We start from the raw sequence: 18,905 nt of genomic DNA on the forward strand, positions 1-18,905 counted from the left end.
TTAGCACCCCTATTTGCACTCACCTAACATTGCTGTTATGCACCTTTGGGTACCTGTCTCACAGCAATTTCTTCTAGGAGATTTCAGAAGCCTTCTGTGCCTTTTAGAGATCCAGGAGAAAACTGGAAGACATGAAACTACCATAGTCCCCTACTCCCAGCTCCATTTAGTTTTTTCCTTCAAAATGGAAGCTAACTATGAATGCTCAATTCTTTTTCAGCAAGGAAGGTTTCAGCTAAAGCTAAGGAAAAGCAGTCTTGAGAGAGGAGAGGATGTTCCAACAGTACCTGCAGACTGAGTTCATAATGCATAAAGACAATTCTGTCACAGATTCTGTGACTTTCCGTGACTTCTCCTGGGGCAGGGTTGGAGCAGCTGGCCACTGGCCAGCCCCGGGACTAGCCCTGGGGCTGCCGGAGCAACCGGTAGGGTAAGGATGGCCAGAACAGCTGACTGGCACAGTGAGTGGGGCTGGGTCATCACCACAGGAGCAGCAGCGGGGCTGAAGCAGTTGCAAGCCCTGGCAGCACACTTTCTCCCCACCCAAACCCCTAGGGTATTTTTAGTGGAAGTCAGGGACATGGTTTTTGTTTATTGCCAGTGACCTGACTTTTACTAAACATAAGGTGATACAGAATCTTAACCCTTAATAATGCAACACTCATCCACCTCCCCCTTCACTGCCTCTGCACACAGGTGTGTGCTGTACTTGCAGATAAGATGCTGCAGAAGGAGTACCACTCCTGTGTATAAACCGCAGGGCCCGACCTAGCTGAGGCCTTTATGTGCCTCACATCTGGACACAGAATTCTTCCCTGGTCTTGCAGGGGGCTGGAGTGCTGGAGGAAGGCTGTTATGAAGCTCAAGTGCTATTGTCCTAACTGATGCCATATCATCAGGCAAGAAGTTCAGGCACAAGAGAAGGGGGAAAATACTGGGCCAAACCATCAATTTTATTTCTACCTTCTTACTCTGAACTTTTCCAGCTGAAACTGTAACCCCCATTTGCTCCTCTCTCTCATTTCTGAAGTCCGCCTGCATGATTTCCTTGTCATCACTCCGAAGAGGTCCTGTTTTGCCACCCATTGCTCAAAATGCCCATCCTCCTTGTGATAATTTGTGGAATCTGCCTGCACAACCTATAAACTCTGTTTAATACTGGGGGCTCTTTGCATGTACCTGACAGGCTGCAGACTCCCTACTGGACATGGGATTCTTTATCTTATCTGTTGACTCTTTCCCCATGATGGACTAAAATGGTACATGACAATAGAGGGTTGTTAAATCAGGATAGTCCTCTACTGAACTACAAACATCCTAGGCAACAGACTAGCTCCTACCCTGTAGAATTGGTTTGTCAGGGAAAGGCTCTCTGGCAATAAAGCCACCTGGTAGGACTCTAGGTCATCACGGAGGCTGATCAGGAGTCACTTGATAGAGGAGAGTGCAAAGTTACAAAGAAATGGAGTGGTTTTATTCAAGAGGGTTTTTTGGCTGATTTTTCCATCAGTATAAGGATTATAGACTATCAGGGTTGGAAAGGACCTCAAAAGGTCATCTAGTCCAAACCCCTGCTCAAAGCAGGGCCAATCCCCAATTAAATCATCCCAGCCAGGGCTTTGTCAAGCCTGACCTTGAAAACCTTAAAGGAAGGAGATTCCACCACCTCCCTAGGTAACCCATTCCAGTGCATCACCACTCTCCTAAGGAAACTTTTTCACAACATCCAACCCAAACCTCCCCCACTGCAACTGGAGACCATTACTCCTTGTTCTGTCATCTGGTAACACTGAGAATAGTCTACATCCATCCTCTTTGGAACCCCCTCTCAGGTAGCTGAAAGCAGCTATCAAATCCCCCCTCATTCTTCTCTTCTACAGACTAAATAAGCCCAGTTCCCTCAGCCTCTCCTCATAACTCATGTGCTCCAGCCCCCTAATCATTTTTGTTACCCTCTGCTGGACTCTTTCCAATTTTTCCACATGCTTCTTGTAGCGTGGGGCCGAAAACTGGACACAGTACTCCAGATGAGGCCTCACCAACATCGAATAGAGGAGAACGATCACATCCCTCAATCTGCTGGCAATGCCCCTACCTATACAGCCTAAAATGCCGTTAGCGTTCTTAGCAACAAGGGCACACTGTTGACTCATACCCAGCTTTGCGTCCACTGTAACCCCTAGGTCCTTTTCTGCAGAACTGCTCTCTAGCCTCTCGGTCCCTAATCTGTAGCAGTGCATGGGATTCTTCCATCCTAAGTGCAGGACTCTGCACTTGTCCTTGTTGAACCTCATCAGATTTCTTTTGGCCCAATCCTCTGATTTGTCTAGGGCCCTCTGTATCCTATCCCTACCCTCCAGCATATCTACCACTCCTCCCAGTTTAGTGTCATCTGCAAACTTGCGGAGGGTGCAATCCATCCCGTCATCCAGATCATTAATAAAGATATTGAACAAAACCGGCCCCAGGACCGAACCTGGGGGCACACCGCTTGATGCCAGCTGCCAACTAGACATGGAGCCATTGATCACTACCAATTGAGCCAGACGATCTAGCCAGCTTTCTATCCACCTTATAGTCCATTCATCCAGCCCATACTCCTTTAACTTCCTGGCAAGAATACTGTGGGAGACCGTATCAAAAGCTTTACTGAAGTCAAGGAACAACACATTCACTGCTTTCCCCTCATCCACAGAGCAAGTTATGTCATCATAGAAGGCAATTAGGTTAGTCAGGCTGACTGTTCCTGATCACTTTGCTCTCCTCTAAGTGCTTCAGAATTGATTCCTTGAGGACCTGCTCCATGATTTTTTCAGGGACTGAGGTGAGGCTGACTGGCCTGTAGTTCCCAGGATCCTCCTCCTTCCCTTTTTTAAAGATGGGAACTACATTTGCCTTTTTTCCAGTCTTCCGGGATGTCCCCCAATCGCCATGAGTTTTCAAAGATAATGGCCAATGGCTCTGCAATCACACCCAACAACTCCTTTAGCACTCTCGGATGAAGCGCATCCGGACACATGGACTTGTGCTTGTCCAGCTTTTCTAAATAGTCCCGAACCACTTCTTTCTCCACAGGGGGCTGGTCACATCCTCCCCATGCTGTGCTGCCCAGTGCAGCAGTCTGGGAGCTGATCTTGTTCGTGAAGACAGGCTAAAAAAGCACTGAATACATTAGCTTTTTCCACATCCTCTGTCACTAGGTTGCCTCCCTCATTCCGTAAGGGGCCCACAATTTCCTTTACTTTCTTCTTGTTGCTAACATACCTGAAGAAACCCTTGTTACTCTTAACATCTCTTGCTAGCTGCAACTCTAAGTGTGATTTGGCCTTCCTGATTTCACTCTTTCAATAACGCCTGAGCAATATTTTTATACTCCTCCCTGGTCATTTGTCCAATCTTCCACTTCTTGTAAGCTTCTTTTTTGTGTTTAAGATCAGCAAGGATTTCCCTGTTAAGCCAAGCTGATCGCCTGCCATATTTACTAATCTTTCTGCACATCGGGATGGTTTGTTCCTGCAACCTCAGTAAGGATTCCTTAAAATACAGACAGCTCTCCTGGACTCCTTTCCCCCTCATGTTATTCTCCCAGGGATCCTGCTCATCAGTTCCCTGAGGGAGTCAAAGTCTGCTTTTCTGAAGTCTAGGGTCTGTATTCTGCAGCTCTCCTTTCTTCCTTTTGTCAGAATCCTGAACTCTACCATCTCCTGGTCACACAGATTCCCATCCACTTTTGCTTCCCCTACTAATTCTTCCCTGTTTGTGAGCAATCATCTAAATACGGGTAGATTATGTCCCCTTGCTTGCGCAGGTGGGCCACCACCACTGCTAGAATTTTGGAAAATACTCAAGGGGGTTATGGGGAGGCCAAAGGGTAGTACTATGTACTGGAAGTGGCCCTTTTGTCCCAGTACAAAATCAGAGGAATTGCCTTTGTGCTGGGTGTAAGGGGACGTGAATATATGCATTTTGCAGGTCGAGTGCTGCAAACTAATCCCCTCGTTCCAGTGCAGAAATTGTTGCTGCTAAAGTAACCATCCTGAAACGTTATGTTTTGACAAATTTGTTTAGTTTCCTGAGGTAGAGAATGGGTCTCCATCCCCCAGACTTCTTTTGTGTTAAAAAATAATGGAAACAGAAGCCTCTCTCTCTTTGTTGTACTGGCACTGGTTCTACCAAGCCTCATTGCAGGAGGTATTCTATTTCCTATCTCAAGAGTGATTGGTGAGAGGGATCCCTGAAGACGGACGGGAGGGTGGAGAGGAACTGGATGGAGTAGCCGGTCCCAATGATCTCTAATACACACTTGTCGGCAGTGATAGTACGCCAGAATGAGTAGAATGGTACCAGATGGTCTGTAAACGGATGGTTGGTGGAACATGGAGTTAGCAATCAAGCCCTTGACCAAACCCTTAAATTTGGTGTTTGGAGGCCAGTTGCTGTGATGTGGAGGGCTGCGAAGAATTTGATCTTCGTTTGGGTGGTCTTTGCCAACATCTTTGAGGATCATACTGTCTCTGGTCCTGTGTGTACGGAGCCTAGGACGTTGTGATGTATAGTACCTGCCCTGTTTGTGTTTTGTGGAAGGTATATAGATGCCTAGAGATCTAAGAGTGACTCTCGAGTCCTTTAAGGAGTGAAGTGACTCATCAATCTTGCAGGCAAACAGCTTCAGACCCTTAAAAGAAAGGTCCTCTACTGTAGATTGCACCTCCCTTGGTAACCCCAACAGGTGCAGCCAGGAGGCCCGGTGCATTACTATGGCAGTTGCGATGGTCCTCGCCACCATGTCAGGGGAATCTAATGATGCCTGAGGGGCTGTTTGAGCTATAAGGTGGCCTTCAGAAATGAATGTAAACTTCTCTCTTTTCCTCTGGTATAAGTTCAATAACGTCTGCTAATTTGTAATATGTCGTGTGGTCATATTTTGCCAAGAGAGCTTCATAATTGGCATTTTTAAATTGTAATGTTGCTGATGAGTAGCCTTTCGGCTGAGTAAATCCAGCCTTTTCCAGTCCTTATCATGAGGTGTGGACCTGGAATAATGTTGCCTGCCTCTTTCATTAACAGCATCCACCACAGCAGAATTTGGCTGGGGGTGGGAAATATACAAATTCTAGCCCCTTCAAAGAGACATAATACTTTTTGTACACCCTCTTACACATAGGTGGGATTGTGGCGGGGGTTTTCCAAATGATTGTGGCGGGCTCTATAATGGCCTCGTTTATGGGGAAGGCAATCTTGGAAGATGTCGATGTGCGGAGTATGTCCAAGAGACTGTGCTGAGATTTAGTAACCTCTTCAAGAAGGATTTGAAGTGTGTCAGCTATTCTTTTAAACAGTTCCTGAAACTGTTTGAAATAGTCTCTGGTAGTAGGGAGCGGAGGCATGGTGGTCTCATCAAGTGAGAAAGACAAGTTCGTTGCAGGAATAGCCTCCTGGTCTAACTCCTGCTCTGTTTCCTCAAAAGTCTATTCCCGGGAGATGTCAGGTGGTGTTACTGGCTTTGGTGAGGCGTGTCTAGAAATTTCCCTGTTGCTTGGTGGCTTGGGAAAATTTTGCCTGTATGCTGCCCACAGGTCCCAGACTGACCATTCCCAGACATGAAACAGGTGGGGGTCCCCATACTACCCTTGTATGACTGGTCTGGGATAGTGTCTAGAGAGCTCTTGTGGCTCAGATCTGATACTGGTCTGCAGGGTCAAGGAATGTTGAGATGAAGAAAGTTCCCCCTCCTCATCCTCCTGGATCCTCATCACTGGAGGTGGGGAGGGTTCAGATGCAGCTGGTGGTGTGCGTGGTGCTGAAAGCACAGATACAGCGTCAGTACCAAGAAGAGGGGACGCAGGTTCCAGGCTCACTGTCAGGCCCTTAGGTGCAAGGAACTGCTGTATTCTCGGTATCGGAGGAGGCACTTGCATTTGTTGTGGTGCCGAGAATTGTTGAGGTACCAGGAAGTAGTCTGACACTGTGAGGATAGGTGCCGATGTTGACTGCACCAAGGACTTAGGAGGCTTTGGTGACGATGCAACACTGATGTGCAGCAGAGAGAGAGAGAGAGAGAGAGAGAGACGGCGCCAGTGACTTAAAAACTGCAGAGGCACTCGGTACGGAGGATTGTTGCTGTTGCTGCCAGTGCTGTAGTGGAAAGGGCACTTTTCTCTGCCTTCCTTTTTGGAACCTGCCCACTTAGGTTCTGTGGCTTTAGTCCCTGCTGATTTGAAGGTACTTTGCTGCAGCGCGGTCAGTACCTATCCAATAGAGCAAGCTAGGGAACGCTTCTTTTTAGATGCAGGTTTGACAGGAGGGGTGGAAGCTCTCCTCTTTGCAGGTATTTTAGGAGACAGGTCCCTCCCACATGAAGCTGAGGAGGAGGAACTGTCAGAAGCTGCCTTCGGTAATTGGTCACCAGCAGAAGTTTGCGTTCCTGGGTGTGAGGCAGGCTTAAATTTGAGGTCCCTTGCTTTCCTTGTGCGGGTCTTCAGATTATGACAATGTGTTTCCCCCAGGCACCTGACGCATTGTGAGTGTCTGTCAGAGATAGGAACTGCCTCACGGCAGGAGATACAAGGTTTAAACCCAGGAGATCTTGGCATTTCAAAGGGAATACCCCATGGCAGGGTGAAGTTATAAAGAAAGAATTATTTTATTTTATTTTAATACAGGGAGAAGAAAAATAGAAAGTCCTAATCAACTAATCTACTATATACAAAAACTGCTAACAAGAACGCCTGAGGTAAAGCAAGTGAAGACACTGCTGGAGCTCTGATCTGGACAAAGGGCAGTTAAGAAGGAAAAGAGAGAGAGAGAGAAAGAAACACAGCTGCACGGCGCTAATCAGCTACAATGACAGGTGAGAGACAGGGAGAGCGCACGTGCAGCCCAGCCAGGTATTGCGGTCGAAATTCTCCAACTAGAGGCACAGAGCAGTCAATCACCTAAAGTTAAGCACCTACAGGGACATCACTCGAAGAAGAACTTATTTTTATCCTTTGCAAGTAACCTTTAAAATTCTCTCCCCATCTGCAATGCATGCATTGGTCAGAAGTGGCAAAGACTTATGCAAGTCAATCTTCTGAAAAATTTTGGGGAAGGAAAGAAAATTCCACATTGGCAGGAAAAGAATGAAACATTTCTCTGGCAGACTATTTTTTTAAATGGTGGTTCTTTCAAGATGCTCAAAATTTACAATATTAGAAATGGCCTGGAGCTGAAATGTATTATTAAAGATGATTAATGGACAGAGCGCCAGTGAGAAAGTTTCACGATAAATGCAGTTTATCGCGTGGCTAGCATCATACAGCTCCAACTGAAATACTGCCAAATTCTGTAATAATGAGCAGTTCAAATCAGGATTGACAGGTACCTGCCCCCAACCAAAGGGTACCAACAGTTTATTGAAATCCATATGTTATAAATCAGAATCTCAGTCCTTACCTTCTTCTGTTTCTACTGGTTGCTGTGATAGAATTTTAAGAAGAACTGGATTTTTCCACATGCCTTCCCTAGTAATGTCAACCAATATTTGGAGATTATTATTCCCAAATTCCAGTAAAGCATCATGTGAATCCTATAAAACAAAACAAAAACACGAACCCAAAATCCATTAAGAGAATTTTAAATAAGATTAAATATTTAATCTAACTTCAGAAAGACAACCAACCAACTATACTCTTTTGACATTATACCACAGTATTACATTATGGTCATTCTTGAATGCTTCATTTCTATTGTGCTGTGTTGGGACATTACAACGTTGCTTGTTAGCAAGCTGGCCTTAAGTTCTGCAGCTAGGTCTTCAGGTTTCTGCAGCACTCTAGCAGCTTCAGTTAGAGGTTTTTATTGAATTAAATTAAAAAAACATGTCCCTACAGTAGACCCTAAACTATTTATTTTTATATTAAATATGTTTACACCATTTCTTCATTTTCTGTGTGCCTCAAATTTTCCTAGTTTCAACACAACTGAACAGAAGTTGTCAGAGGAGAAGATGGAGGTTTTGGCAGAGGATTAGGGATAGTTGGGGCTTTTAGTACCACATAAAATGTGGGGTGTGGTTTGGGAATTGTAGGATAAGGACATTAACTTGACCATTTTATGAGAAACAATGCAGATGGCTCAAACTGTCATCTTTCAGAGTTAACACTCCATTGAGATGAGTAGGGCTGGTTCACAACCTCAGAGAGAATGGCTATTTACCTTGTAGTAATTGTGGTTCTTTGATATGTTGAAGACTCTGTAGATCCCACTGTAGGAGTGCATGTGCCTTGTGCACAGGAGATTCATGCACTCAACTTTCTCATGCTCACATGTGAGAGCATAAAGGGCACAAGATCATAACCTTCCCTCAGTTCCCTCCCAATTCAAAGCTCGTGTTAGTTGAGGACTCCTAAAGCATGGACAGAGGTGGGATTATGGGATTCACAGATTACAACAACATTGAAGCAGCATAGTTATTATAGAATAAGTAACCACCCTCTTTGTGTATGTGTTGGTGTGGATCACCCCCACGATAGGTGATTAGCATGCAGTACCACTTCTGGATGGTGGGATGAGGCATATCAGCTGCATCAGTCAAACAGGGATCATAGCACTAGTCTCCAAAACCTGGCGTCCGTTCTGGCAACTAAGTCCAATGCATAACGCTTGACAAAAAGTCAGTGGGTTGCTCCATGCCGTTGCCTTGCAATGCAAATTGGAGATCTCTGAAGCAGGTGGAGGATGTCCCTTGAGCTCTAGTAGAGTAAGTCTTGACGTTCAGTGGGAGAGGTACACAGCCAACTGGTAACAATGAGATACACTGCATTAGCTAGTTAGATATTCTGTGTGATGTGATGACATGGCCTTTGGAACTGCCATGGCTATAGCCAGAAATAACTCAGGGGGGAAATCTGAAAAGTTTGGGTCTGTCGCTGTAGTAAAAAGACACACCAGATGTTCCCCCAGGATTAAAAACTTTTATCCAGATGAAGAGTGGGGTTTTGGGAAGATGACAGGCAGGTTAACTATTCACACAAAATTCTGAGACCACCTGAGGGGCCATCTTAGGGGGAGGTTTCATGTGGGGAGGGTCAGCCATAAGTGCTTGGCACTCACTCTCTCCTGGCCAAAGTGATACCAACTAGGAACACCATGAAGGTACTGGAAGACAGGCTGGAGTACTTCAGAGGCAGCAAATACTCAAGGATCTTCAGTACCCAAGTCTGCACAGGGTCCACACTACGCTGAGCCACCCATATTGAGAACCTCTTCCATTTAGACAAATAAGTCCTTCTGGTGGATACAGTCATCCTCTGCATCAGGATCTCCTGGACTTGCCTACAGCAATCCCCATCCACGGTACTTAACCAGCCAACACCCTGGATGTTACAGGGACTTCAAATTTTAATGGAGTATCTGACTGTGGTGCTGTGAAATCAGATCCGGGCCACCTGGGAGTTGAATCTCAAAAGACTATTATAGTGAGATGCGCCAAATGCTAAGGGCCCAAGGATTAGTCAAACTTGTGTATATAATGCTATATGTATCTTTGTGAGCTTGGGTCTGTGTTCTATCTCCTCTAGGGGGGAGGGTTACCAAACTTCTGCCGGGAACTAAAATCAATGGAGGTAATTACTGCAAATTCAAGATCAGGTAGACAACTCCAGAGAAGTTTGGGTCAGTTACATATAGTGGTTCACACCATGTTCAGGAGGCCAAGGAGACAAAGAAGGGCGTGTGGTACAATGGGTTGGCATGAACTGACTTATGAACCTCATTTTGATTTAAAAATTGATGTGATTGTAGCTAACAGGGTAAAACTCTGCCCAGAAGAGTTTGAAGAACTGGATCTTGCCAAGGTCTCTACGTGGAAGATAAGGGACACCAACTAAACTTAGCAGGCATATCAAAACAATATAATTTTATGGTGTTTTACCTGTAATGCTTTTGTCCTAAAATAAATGTATATTCTGCTTTGTGAAAGCTGGCTGGTCACTAGTAGACACTGTCATCGTCCCTTCAGCAATCTGCTGGGATACACAGCAAATTTCAGGGGGACTGCAAGCCTAAATCCCCAGTCTGCAGGATGAGGAATTTGGATCCCTGCCCACAGAAAGGTGACAGCTGGAGGCCTGAGATCTAAAGGAGCACTTTTAGGTCTTGGGGGCAGAGATGCCATTAATGTCACAACTACAATAGGAGCTATGAGAAAGATTGTGGCCTTGTCCCTTTTGATTTTGGAAGTCACCCTAGGGATCAGGCAAATGTGTGGAAGGGCATGAAGAAAGCCTGGTTTCCACAGCAAAAGGAAGGTGTGTGTTAACGACCCCAGGCTCATGCCCCCCCTGGAACAAACGTTTCAGCATAGGAAGCTATTCTCCCACACCCAATGATGGAATATTGGCTCTGTGATGGATCTCTGCAGGGAGGACTCATGATAGGGCCTGATGAAATACATCCTAGAATATTCAAGGAGCTGACCGAGGAGATTTCGGAGCCATCTGCAATTATGTTTGAAAACTCATGGAAGATGGGAAAGATTCCAGAAGACTGGAAGAGGGCATATATAGTGCCAATCTATAAAAAAGGGAATAAGGACAACCTGGAGAATTATAGACCAGTCATCTTAACTTCAGTATCTGGAAAGATAATGGAGCAAATAATTAAACAATCAATTTGTGAACACCTAGAAGATAATGTGATAAGTAACAGCATGAATTTGTCAAGAACAAATCACATCAAACCAACCTAATAGCTTTCTTTGAAAGAATAACAAGCCTTGTGAATTTTGGGAGGGGGATGTGGGGGAGAGAAGCAGTAGATGTGATGTATCTTAACTTTAGTAAGGCTTTTGACACGGTCTCACCTGACAGTCTCATAAACAACCTAGGGAAATGCAACCTAGATGGAGCTACTATAAGGTAGGTGCATAACTGATTGGAAAATCATTCCCAGAGAGTAGTCATCAGTGGTTCACAGTCAGGCTGAAAAGACATATTGAATGGGGTCCCACAGCGATTGGTCCTGGGTCTGATTCTGTTCAATATCTTCCATCAATTTAGATAATAGTATAGAGTTGTTGTGCACAAATATTTCCAGTCACACCCCTCTTACCATTCATGGAATTTGTCACACCTTCCATTACTTGAAGTAGCCCCCTTCTATGTTGCTGCTGGCGGCAGCGCTGCCTTCAGAGCTGGGTGGCTGGAGAGCGGCTGCTGCAGGCTGGGGCATTGCCACCCTTACTTCTGCACTGCTGTTGGTAGCAGTGCTGCCTTCAGAGCTGGGTGGCTGGAGAGCGGCAGCTGCTGGCCAGGGTGTTCACGTTGTTTGTAGCACAAGAGGACTTTTTTTAATCCTGCTCCGGTCCTGACCCAAAATATCCACTCTATTTTTATCCCGCTCCCACTATTATGGCAGAAGGTCCTGTGGGACCGATGGAATCCTAGTTTCTTCCCACCCCCCTAGAGAACCTCTTGAGCACCCCTCAGGAGGGCACACCCCCCAGTTTGTGCACCACTGGCATTGAGAGTACACTTACGAAGTTTGCAGATGATATCAAGATGAGAGAGGTTGCAAGTGCTTTGGAGGATAGGATTAAAATTCAAATTGATCTGGACAAACTGGAGAAATCGTCTGAAGTAAATAGGATGAAATTCAATACGGACAAATGCAAAGTACTTAAATTGTTTTAAAAAATTGGATCTTGTGCTTATGCGATGCACGTGCCCCTACAGAACAATCCATGCTGCCACATACTCGAAGGCTATCTGCAGACTCAGGCACACAGTACTACATCATGACAGGTTTCAGAGTAGCAGCTGTGTTAGTCTGTATCTGCAAAACGAAAAGGAGGACTTGTGGCACCTTAGAGACTAACAAATTTATTTGAGCATAAGCTTTCGTGAGCTACAGCTCACTTCATATCTGATGAAGTGAGCTGTAGCTCACAAAAGCTTATGCTCAAATAAATTTGTTAGTCTCTAAGGTGCCACAAGTCCTCCTTTTCTTTTGCGAGTACTACATCAGTTCACATTTTTAAGCATTGTCTTGCAATCTATCAACCTATTAACCTTAAACATGGAGGAGCTACATTCTCAACCTAAAGTACAACTTTTCTACTCTGCAGTTTACAAGAAATATTTGGAAACCTTTTTCTAGGACCATGAAATCCTTCAATCTATTTTTCAGCAAGCAGGTAAGTTACGTCCCTCTAGTGACTAGAGTACACAAGTTAGACGCCTGCTGCCCATTAATCCGAAATGTAGTTAGTTTTGCTTTTCTATAATTTTGCATTTCTTCTAGACTGCACAAGAAACCACTTTGTTGTTCTCAGCACTAGTGATCAGTGTTATTATGCACGTTTTAACATTGCAAGGGAACATTTAGCATCTTCTCACTAATCCCCACTACTCAACATTTGTAAATAAAGTGTTTATTCTCAGTAGGTTTTGTGTAAAGCCCTGTTTTACAAAATGGCCTTAGAATACTTGAAGCAAAATAAGTTTTGTTATTCACCTGGTAAATCCTAGCAGTCACATAACCCGATCCCACTCATTCCATCCAAACCAATGTTGCTGAAATCACTCCCATCTTGGAATTCCTCCACTGACTTCCCCAGTTCCGACTTAACTCCCACACATACAAGGCCATATACAACTATGCCTGAGCCTACATCTTGAACTTTGTCTCTTACTGCATCGCCACACCCTTAGCCAATGATGCCAGCCTTGTAGTTTAGTTCACCCACTTCTGTCTATGCCTTTTTCCATGACGTCCACATGCATAAGGACAGGTTTCAGAGTAACAGCCGTGTTAGTCTGTATTCGCAAAAAGAAAAGGAGTACTTGTGGCACATGAAGTGAGCTGTAGCTCACGAAAGCTCATGCTCAAATAAATTGGTTAGTCTCTAAGGTGCCACAAGTACTCCTTTTCTTTCTTCACATGCATAAGGCTACATTTGCAATTCCTGCTCTCCATGCCACCACGCTCTCATTCAAGTCCAGCTTATAAACTCACTTATTGTTATACATACACAAATTCATATATTCTAAGGCCAGAAGGGACTACTGTGATCTTCTAATCTGACCTTCTGTATTACATAGGCCACATAATTCCTTGAATTAATTCCTGTTTAAAATAGAGCTTATCTTTTAGAAATCCATCCAACCTTGATTTAACAGTTTCTAGTGATGGAGACTCCACCACAACCTTTAGTAATTTGTTGCAATAGTTAATTATCCTAACTTAAAAAATTGTGGTTTATTTGCAGTCTGAATTTGGCTTACTTCATCTTCCAACCATTGGATCTTGTTACAACTTAGTGAAATACACTTACCTGTATAGACTGATTGAATCCTAACCATACTTCACATGGCAATTCACTTTCAGGCACAGAAAGCAGTAGTTCAAAACAACTCCTGTAACAAAAGAGCTGTATAAGTAAGATAGCTAAAACATTGCTGTAGCAGCATTAGAAAGTGGCAGGTCTTAGTTTTATTCCCAGACATGAAACTACATTAAGATACAGCATGGTTGTAGCTTAAGGGTTAAAAACAAAAACCAAAAAAAAAAAAAACCACACCAGTTACAGGGATGTAGTAATTATCACAAAACCAGGTATTACAAACCCAGGAAATTCAGAGTTAAGATTGGTTTCAGAGTAACAGCCGTGTTAGTCCATATTCGCAAAAAGAAAAGGAGTACTTGTGGCACCTTAGAGACTAACCAATTTATTTGAGCATAAGCTTTCGTGAGCTACAGCTCACTTCATCGGATACATACTGTGGAAACTGCCACAGTAAGATTAAATTTATAAGAAATCCAATCTATGTTAAAGGTAAGAAATGCACAGTTAAGACATCCAAACAACCGTAACTCTGTCCTATAGTGACCTCATGAAATAACCATACCATGACTGAGGGATTTTAGAGTTTGTCATCCCAGACTTCATTAAACTGATTTTTAAGAGTCACATTAGATTTAATATCCCCCCCTTGTGACATCACTAAAGGTCAAAATTAAGGTCAAGTTACCAGCATACAGCATGAGCCTTAATATCACTTAATTAAAGTGCTTTGTGTGAGAGTCTGCCACACAGTATAATGAAATATAAAACAAAGTCTCTGGAAGAAGCATGTTTCTGCTGGGCGGTGAGAAAGATTAGGAGGCTGATAGCCCATCTCCCCATTCCTGCCATAACAGTCTAGAAGCATACTCTAGCCTCCAGTGATGTCCCAAAACTCTGAGCTGTGGGGGATAAAGGAGTTAGGGTTTGAAAGAGGTGTAGTCAAAGGAGAGAGCCTGAGACATGAGGCTTGGTAGAAGAGGCCTGAACTAAAGTGGTAGTCAGGCCCTGCTAATATAAAGCTAAGTTAGCAAAAGTCAGGGCGTGAGCAGAAGTCAGGGCCTGCCTGTGCACAAGTTCACAGAAAATGCTAAGAACAGGGCTGGTATTGCAAAAAACACTTATATTCTTAAGACATGCCAGGCACAGAACACTCATGTAAACACATTCAATAAGGACGGTATCCGAACACCCTGATACCCATATGGTACAAACACACTCACCTCTCAGAGATAAGATCAGGATGACAACGTGATGGATAGAGATGTTTTGATCGAATCAAGTGTACGAGATAAAGGGTGGTAACTAACCACATCAGAGGGGGAATATGTAATTTGTCTGTACTGGTGTATAAATAGGGGTCTCAGAGAAAGTGTCTTTTGCCAGCCGAGGCGGGAATGGAAAGTCCCACCATTTACTGAGCTGGTCCATTGTTACAGGAATACATGTTGTAGTGGCCCTGTCGAGTCTACGGGATACTAGGACCGTGCTTCATCATCAATAGACATGGTTGGGTGCCTTTGCTACTGAAACAGTTCTGTGGTTTTATTGGGCAGTTTGATCGAGGTCTGCTGTGTCGGCTATCTGCGCATAGCTGTGGCAGCATACTGAAAGAACACACACACAGCGCCAACGACCAACTACAAGAGGTTGTACCAGAGCTGATAATGGAGTTCCACAGTCATGGGCTCACCAGCCAATTACGTAAACTGTCTGTTGCACCATTCTTCATGCAGACTCACAGAGAAGCCTTCTCCCCTTCCACTCGGTGTCCTCTGACATGTATGTGTGTGTACTGGGCTCTGCAATTCTCTGAGGAGCTGGTCTCAGCAGATAAGTGGATTATTGACTTTACAAGGCCCATGATGCTCACACAAATACTGTCTGGGCAAAGGAGAGTCATTCCTCCTCCCAACTTGTGGGTAGTATTCGGTCACCTGCATGGAGAACAAGGAAGGCCCCAACACATTCTATGTAGGGCAAGATGCAGGGGAGTAGAGTTAGACAAGAGTGTGGCAGAGGGAGGTAAGTGGGACCATCCAGAAATGGTTACCGTCTGGAGAAAAGGTTCTCTTGTCTACAGCAGTACTGCAGCAACTGAGTTCTGCTTGACAGGTTTCCCTTGTGGACAAGCTGGGTCTTTAGCACAGGGGGCAGTTTGCTGCGCAAGGCCCTGTCTTTACAGTGACAAAAGACAAGAGCACAGCCAGGCTGCAGGTAATGCCAAAGCACACAGCCCTGCTCTAGAACAAAACAAGATTTCTCCTTGTGTCCAAGCTCCTGTGAATCACAAAGCAAGGCAGCCCACTCAGCATGACTCAGCAGTTCCTGTATTACAAGACTGCTGCAAGTGTAGATGCCACCCCTCTCCAATCTACAGCCATGGGAGGCAAATACCTGCCCTGCCCTGCCCTCCCCCCCGAGATTCTTCCAATACTTTCCCTAGCATTAGAAAGTACAAATTCCTTCCACAGGCAGTGCCTGTTTGATGAGCCTCCTGCAGCATTTCAAACCAGCAGTTCACCATCAGAGATCCACAAGTGGACTGCCAGCTGGGGAAGCTGATTGCTTTTGAGGTAAGTGCCCCCTCATCCCCCTGCATTCAAAGGTAGGAAGAAGAAAAGAGTGATGCTGCCTCAAGAACAGCTCTACACCGCAGAAAACTTGTCTGAACTTAGGGAACCATGGGCAGTTCACTAACTGGAGTTGCTGCAAGAAGAGACTCCAGAAAGAATGGAGTCAGAGTGTGCACAGAAGGTGACGGGAAGAGCTTTGTTGACACTTAACATAGGCCAAGAAAGATTTGTAAGGCTTTCCTAGGAACAAGACTCCTATGATGCTTTCCAATTAAGATTAAACTAACTTCAGAGAACAGAATTTTACTGAGCTTACAGTAACCCTTAGCATAACTTTCAAAAATGTTGGAGATGTTTTAGCAATGTACTAAAAGAAAAATATAAAATGAATTGCAATGGCACAGGGAACCTTCAAAATAGCCTAAAGTAAGAAGTGTGTACCAAAAAGAGAAAATAGATGAGGACCAGAATGATACCTAATAAAGGTGACAAAGATATAACTGCCCCAAACTCACAGGGGAAGACAGACCATCAGCAGTCTAGCCACAAACTGTCAGTGAATTATAGGAAAGGTATTCCTCAACTGTTGGTAACTACATGCCTCTGGTATGTGCTGTCTTTACTGTTAATCAATAAATACAATCAAAGCTGATTTATCCAAGGTTTGTTATTACTGAACTAATATAATATAATCAAAGTTAAATATGTTATCAATAATTTGGCTATTGATCATTTACAAATTGATAATTATTGACAATTGATAGAGGGTCAGAGTTGTGCCAAAAGATCAGGAGAACAGTCAGTAGCATGGGCAGCTGCTGGAGACCATGCTCCTGAAACAGCTTCAGCACCAGCTCTTCCTGTCATCCCATTAATTGGAAAAGGAAGATCACGAACCCAAAGCCTCTAAAAAGGTGTTCGAACTACACAGATAGCAGTAAGACCCTCTATATCTACATTGGGGCAAAGCGTGTTGAGAAAATTAAGACACAAAGGAATTTCAGCTACATGGCCAGAAGAAAATATTTTGCTCAAAGCTATGTCAAAAGACCTAGCTAGCATGAATTCCATTCTGGGCATTGTTCAGTTGACCCTGTAGTATCTTGACTGCATGGACAGCAGAGGATGAAGAGCAGATTTCAGCTTTGAAGAATCAATCCTCAGCTGCACAAGACAATGAGACCAAAGCAAAGGTTGGTGGATCTACAAAACAGATCTCAGTGCTGCAACCCAATCCCCTGAGGACATGGAGAGTTAAGGTAGCTGAATTCCTTCAGTGCACACTGCAGCAGATCCTAGAGCTGCCTAACAAAGGCAATACAGGTCACTGGCATCACTGACCAGGAAAGGGGCCAGACTCCCAGTGAAATTCCTTTTCACTGCTGCTACTTAGATTAGGGGAAAAAAGAGTCACAATGATCATCAGTCTCAACACCTGCATAACATAAGTCAAAAAAAGTCAGCAAATGATTCCTGCATCAAGCCCATAACTTCTGTTAAGCTAGTACATTTTAGAAAGACATCAATTCTTAATTTACAGTGATGGAGATTCCACCATACCCCTTGGTAAATTGCTCCAATCGTTATTTACTCATGTTAAAAAAATTGTGTCTTGTTTCCTATTTAATTGGTCTAACTCGAACTTCCAGCCACTGGATCATATAATGCCTTTGTCCACCAGGTTAAATAGCTATCAGAAACCTTCTCACCATGTAGGTATGGATAGGCTGTGATCAAGAATCTTTGATAAATAGACTGCGCTTCTTAAGCATGTCAGTGTAAAAACAGTTTTTCCAGACAAATCATTTCTGTATCTCTTCTCTGAATCTTTTGTCAACTTTACATGTTTACTGGAATACTGTGTCTAGTTCCTGTGATGGTCTTATCAATACCATCTCCCTACCTACATTGTTGTTTATTAGTAAGGCTACGTTTTAGTCACAGGTATTTTTAGTAAAAAAGTCATGGACGGGTCACGGGCAGTAAACAAAAATTCACAGCCTGTGACCTGTCCATGTCTTTTTACTATATACACCCCTAACTAAAACTTGGGCGAGGATGCTCCGGGGAGGGGGAGAAGGGGGGGGGAGACGACCTGAGACCCCGCTGGTGCTAGGGAGGGGGGTGGGCGAAGAGAAGGGTTGGTGGGACTGGCAAGTTCCCTACCCGGCTCCACGTGTCCCGTCAACGGACGGGCAAGGGGGCTCTGTGCGCTGCTCCCACCACAAGTACCGGCTTTGCACCTCCCATTGACTGGGAACCGCAGCCAATGGGAGCTGCAGGGGCAGAGCGTGCAGGAGCAGGTAGCGTGCAGAGCCCCCTGGCCCCTCAACCTAGGACCTCCTAACCCCTGCCCCATAGCCCCCCTCTCACACACTCAAACTGCTACTGCTGGCCTGGGGCTGCCCAGCTCAGTCAGCCCGAGCCAGCATTGGCCACTGCAGAAGTCATGGAATCCGTGATTTCCGTAACAGACTCGCAGCCTTATTTATTAGCCATTTCAGTGACAGAAGAGCACAAGTTGCTAGAATTCAGTTTGTTATTCACCATGGCCTTTAAGTTCCTTTCCAGGATGCAATCCCACATCCTGCAAGTGTCATCTGTACTGTTTGTTCCTAGATTTGCATTTGGCTTTATTAAAACTGACTGAGCCCAGCTTACCTAGCAACCTAGATAGTTCGGTATAATTGACCGGTCCACCTTATTTACAACTACAGTTTGTAGCATATGCAAATTTCCAAACACATATATAAAAATACTATGTAGTCTGTAGGACCCTATTCAAGACACATGCACTGGATGACTCCCCAAAACAACTACATTTTGAGTTCTGTTAGTTAGCTTTATTCCAGTTAATGTGTCATGTGGATTTTGTATAGTGCGGATATTTAGTAAGAATATTATGCAGTACTAAGATAAATGCTTTATCAAAGTCTACATATACAATCTTTGAGGGACCCCACTAGAACAATGGCATCTGATGACTGTCCATTAACAATTACATT

General features: G+C 44.4%; 1 protein-coding gene across 7 annotated transcripts in view; it reads right to left on the reverse strand.

The window, feature by feature from the left end:
* Positions 1–18,905, reverse strand: part of RLF (RLF zinc finger) — a 102,487-nt gene that overhangs the window by 67,490 nt on the left and 16,092 nt on the right. For 5 of the 7 annotated variants that reach the window (XR_012665463.1, XM_048826041.2, XM_075121232.1 and 2 more), the window contains exons 3-4: positions 13,316–13,397; positions 7,435–7,567 (exon numbers count right to left, since the gene is read on the reverse strand). Coding sequence is in view for 6 of the 7 variants with exons in the window: in XM_048826041.2 (XP_048681998.2) it covers positions 7,435–7,567; positions 13,316–13,397 (215 nt within the window). In the remaining variant the exon portion in view is untranslated. Of the gene's footprint in view, positions 1–7,434; positions 7,568–8,196; positions 8,406–8,472; positions 11,372–13,315; positions 13,398–18,905 lie in introns of those variants that run through there. The other 2 variants (XM_075121234.1, XM_075121233.1) reach the window with 2 other exon arrangements.

Source organism: Caretta caretta, chromosome 19, assembly GCF_965140235.1.
Source record: "Caretta caretta isolate rCarCar2 chromosome 19, rCarCar1.hap1, whole genome shotgun sequence".
Lineage (NCBI taxonomy): Eukaryota > Metazoa > Chordata > Testudines > Cheloniidae > Caretta > Caretta caretta.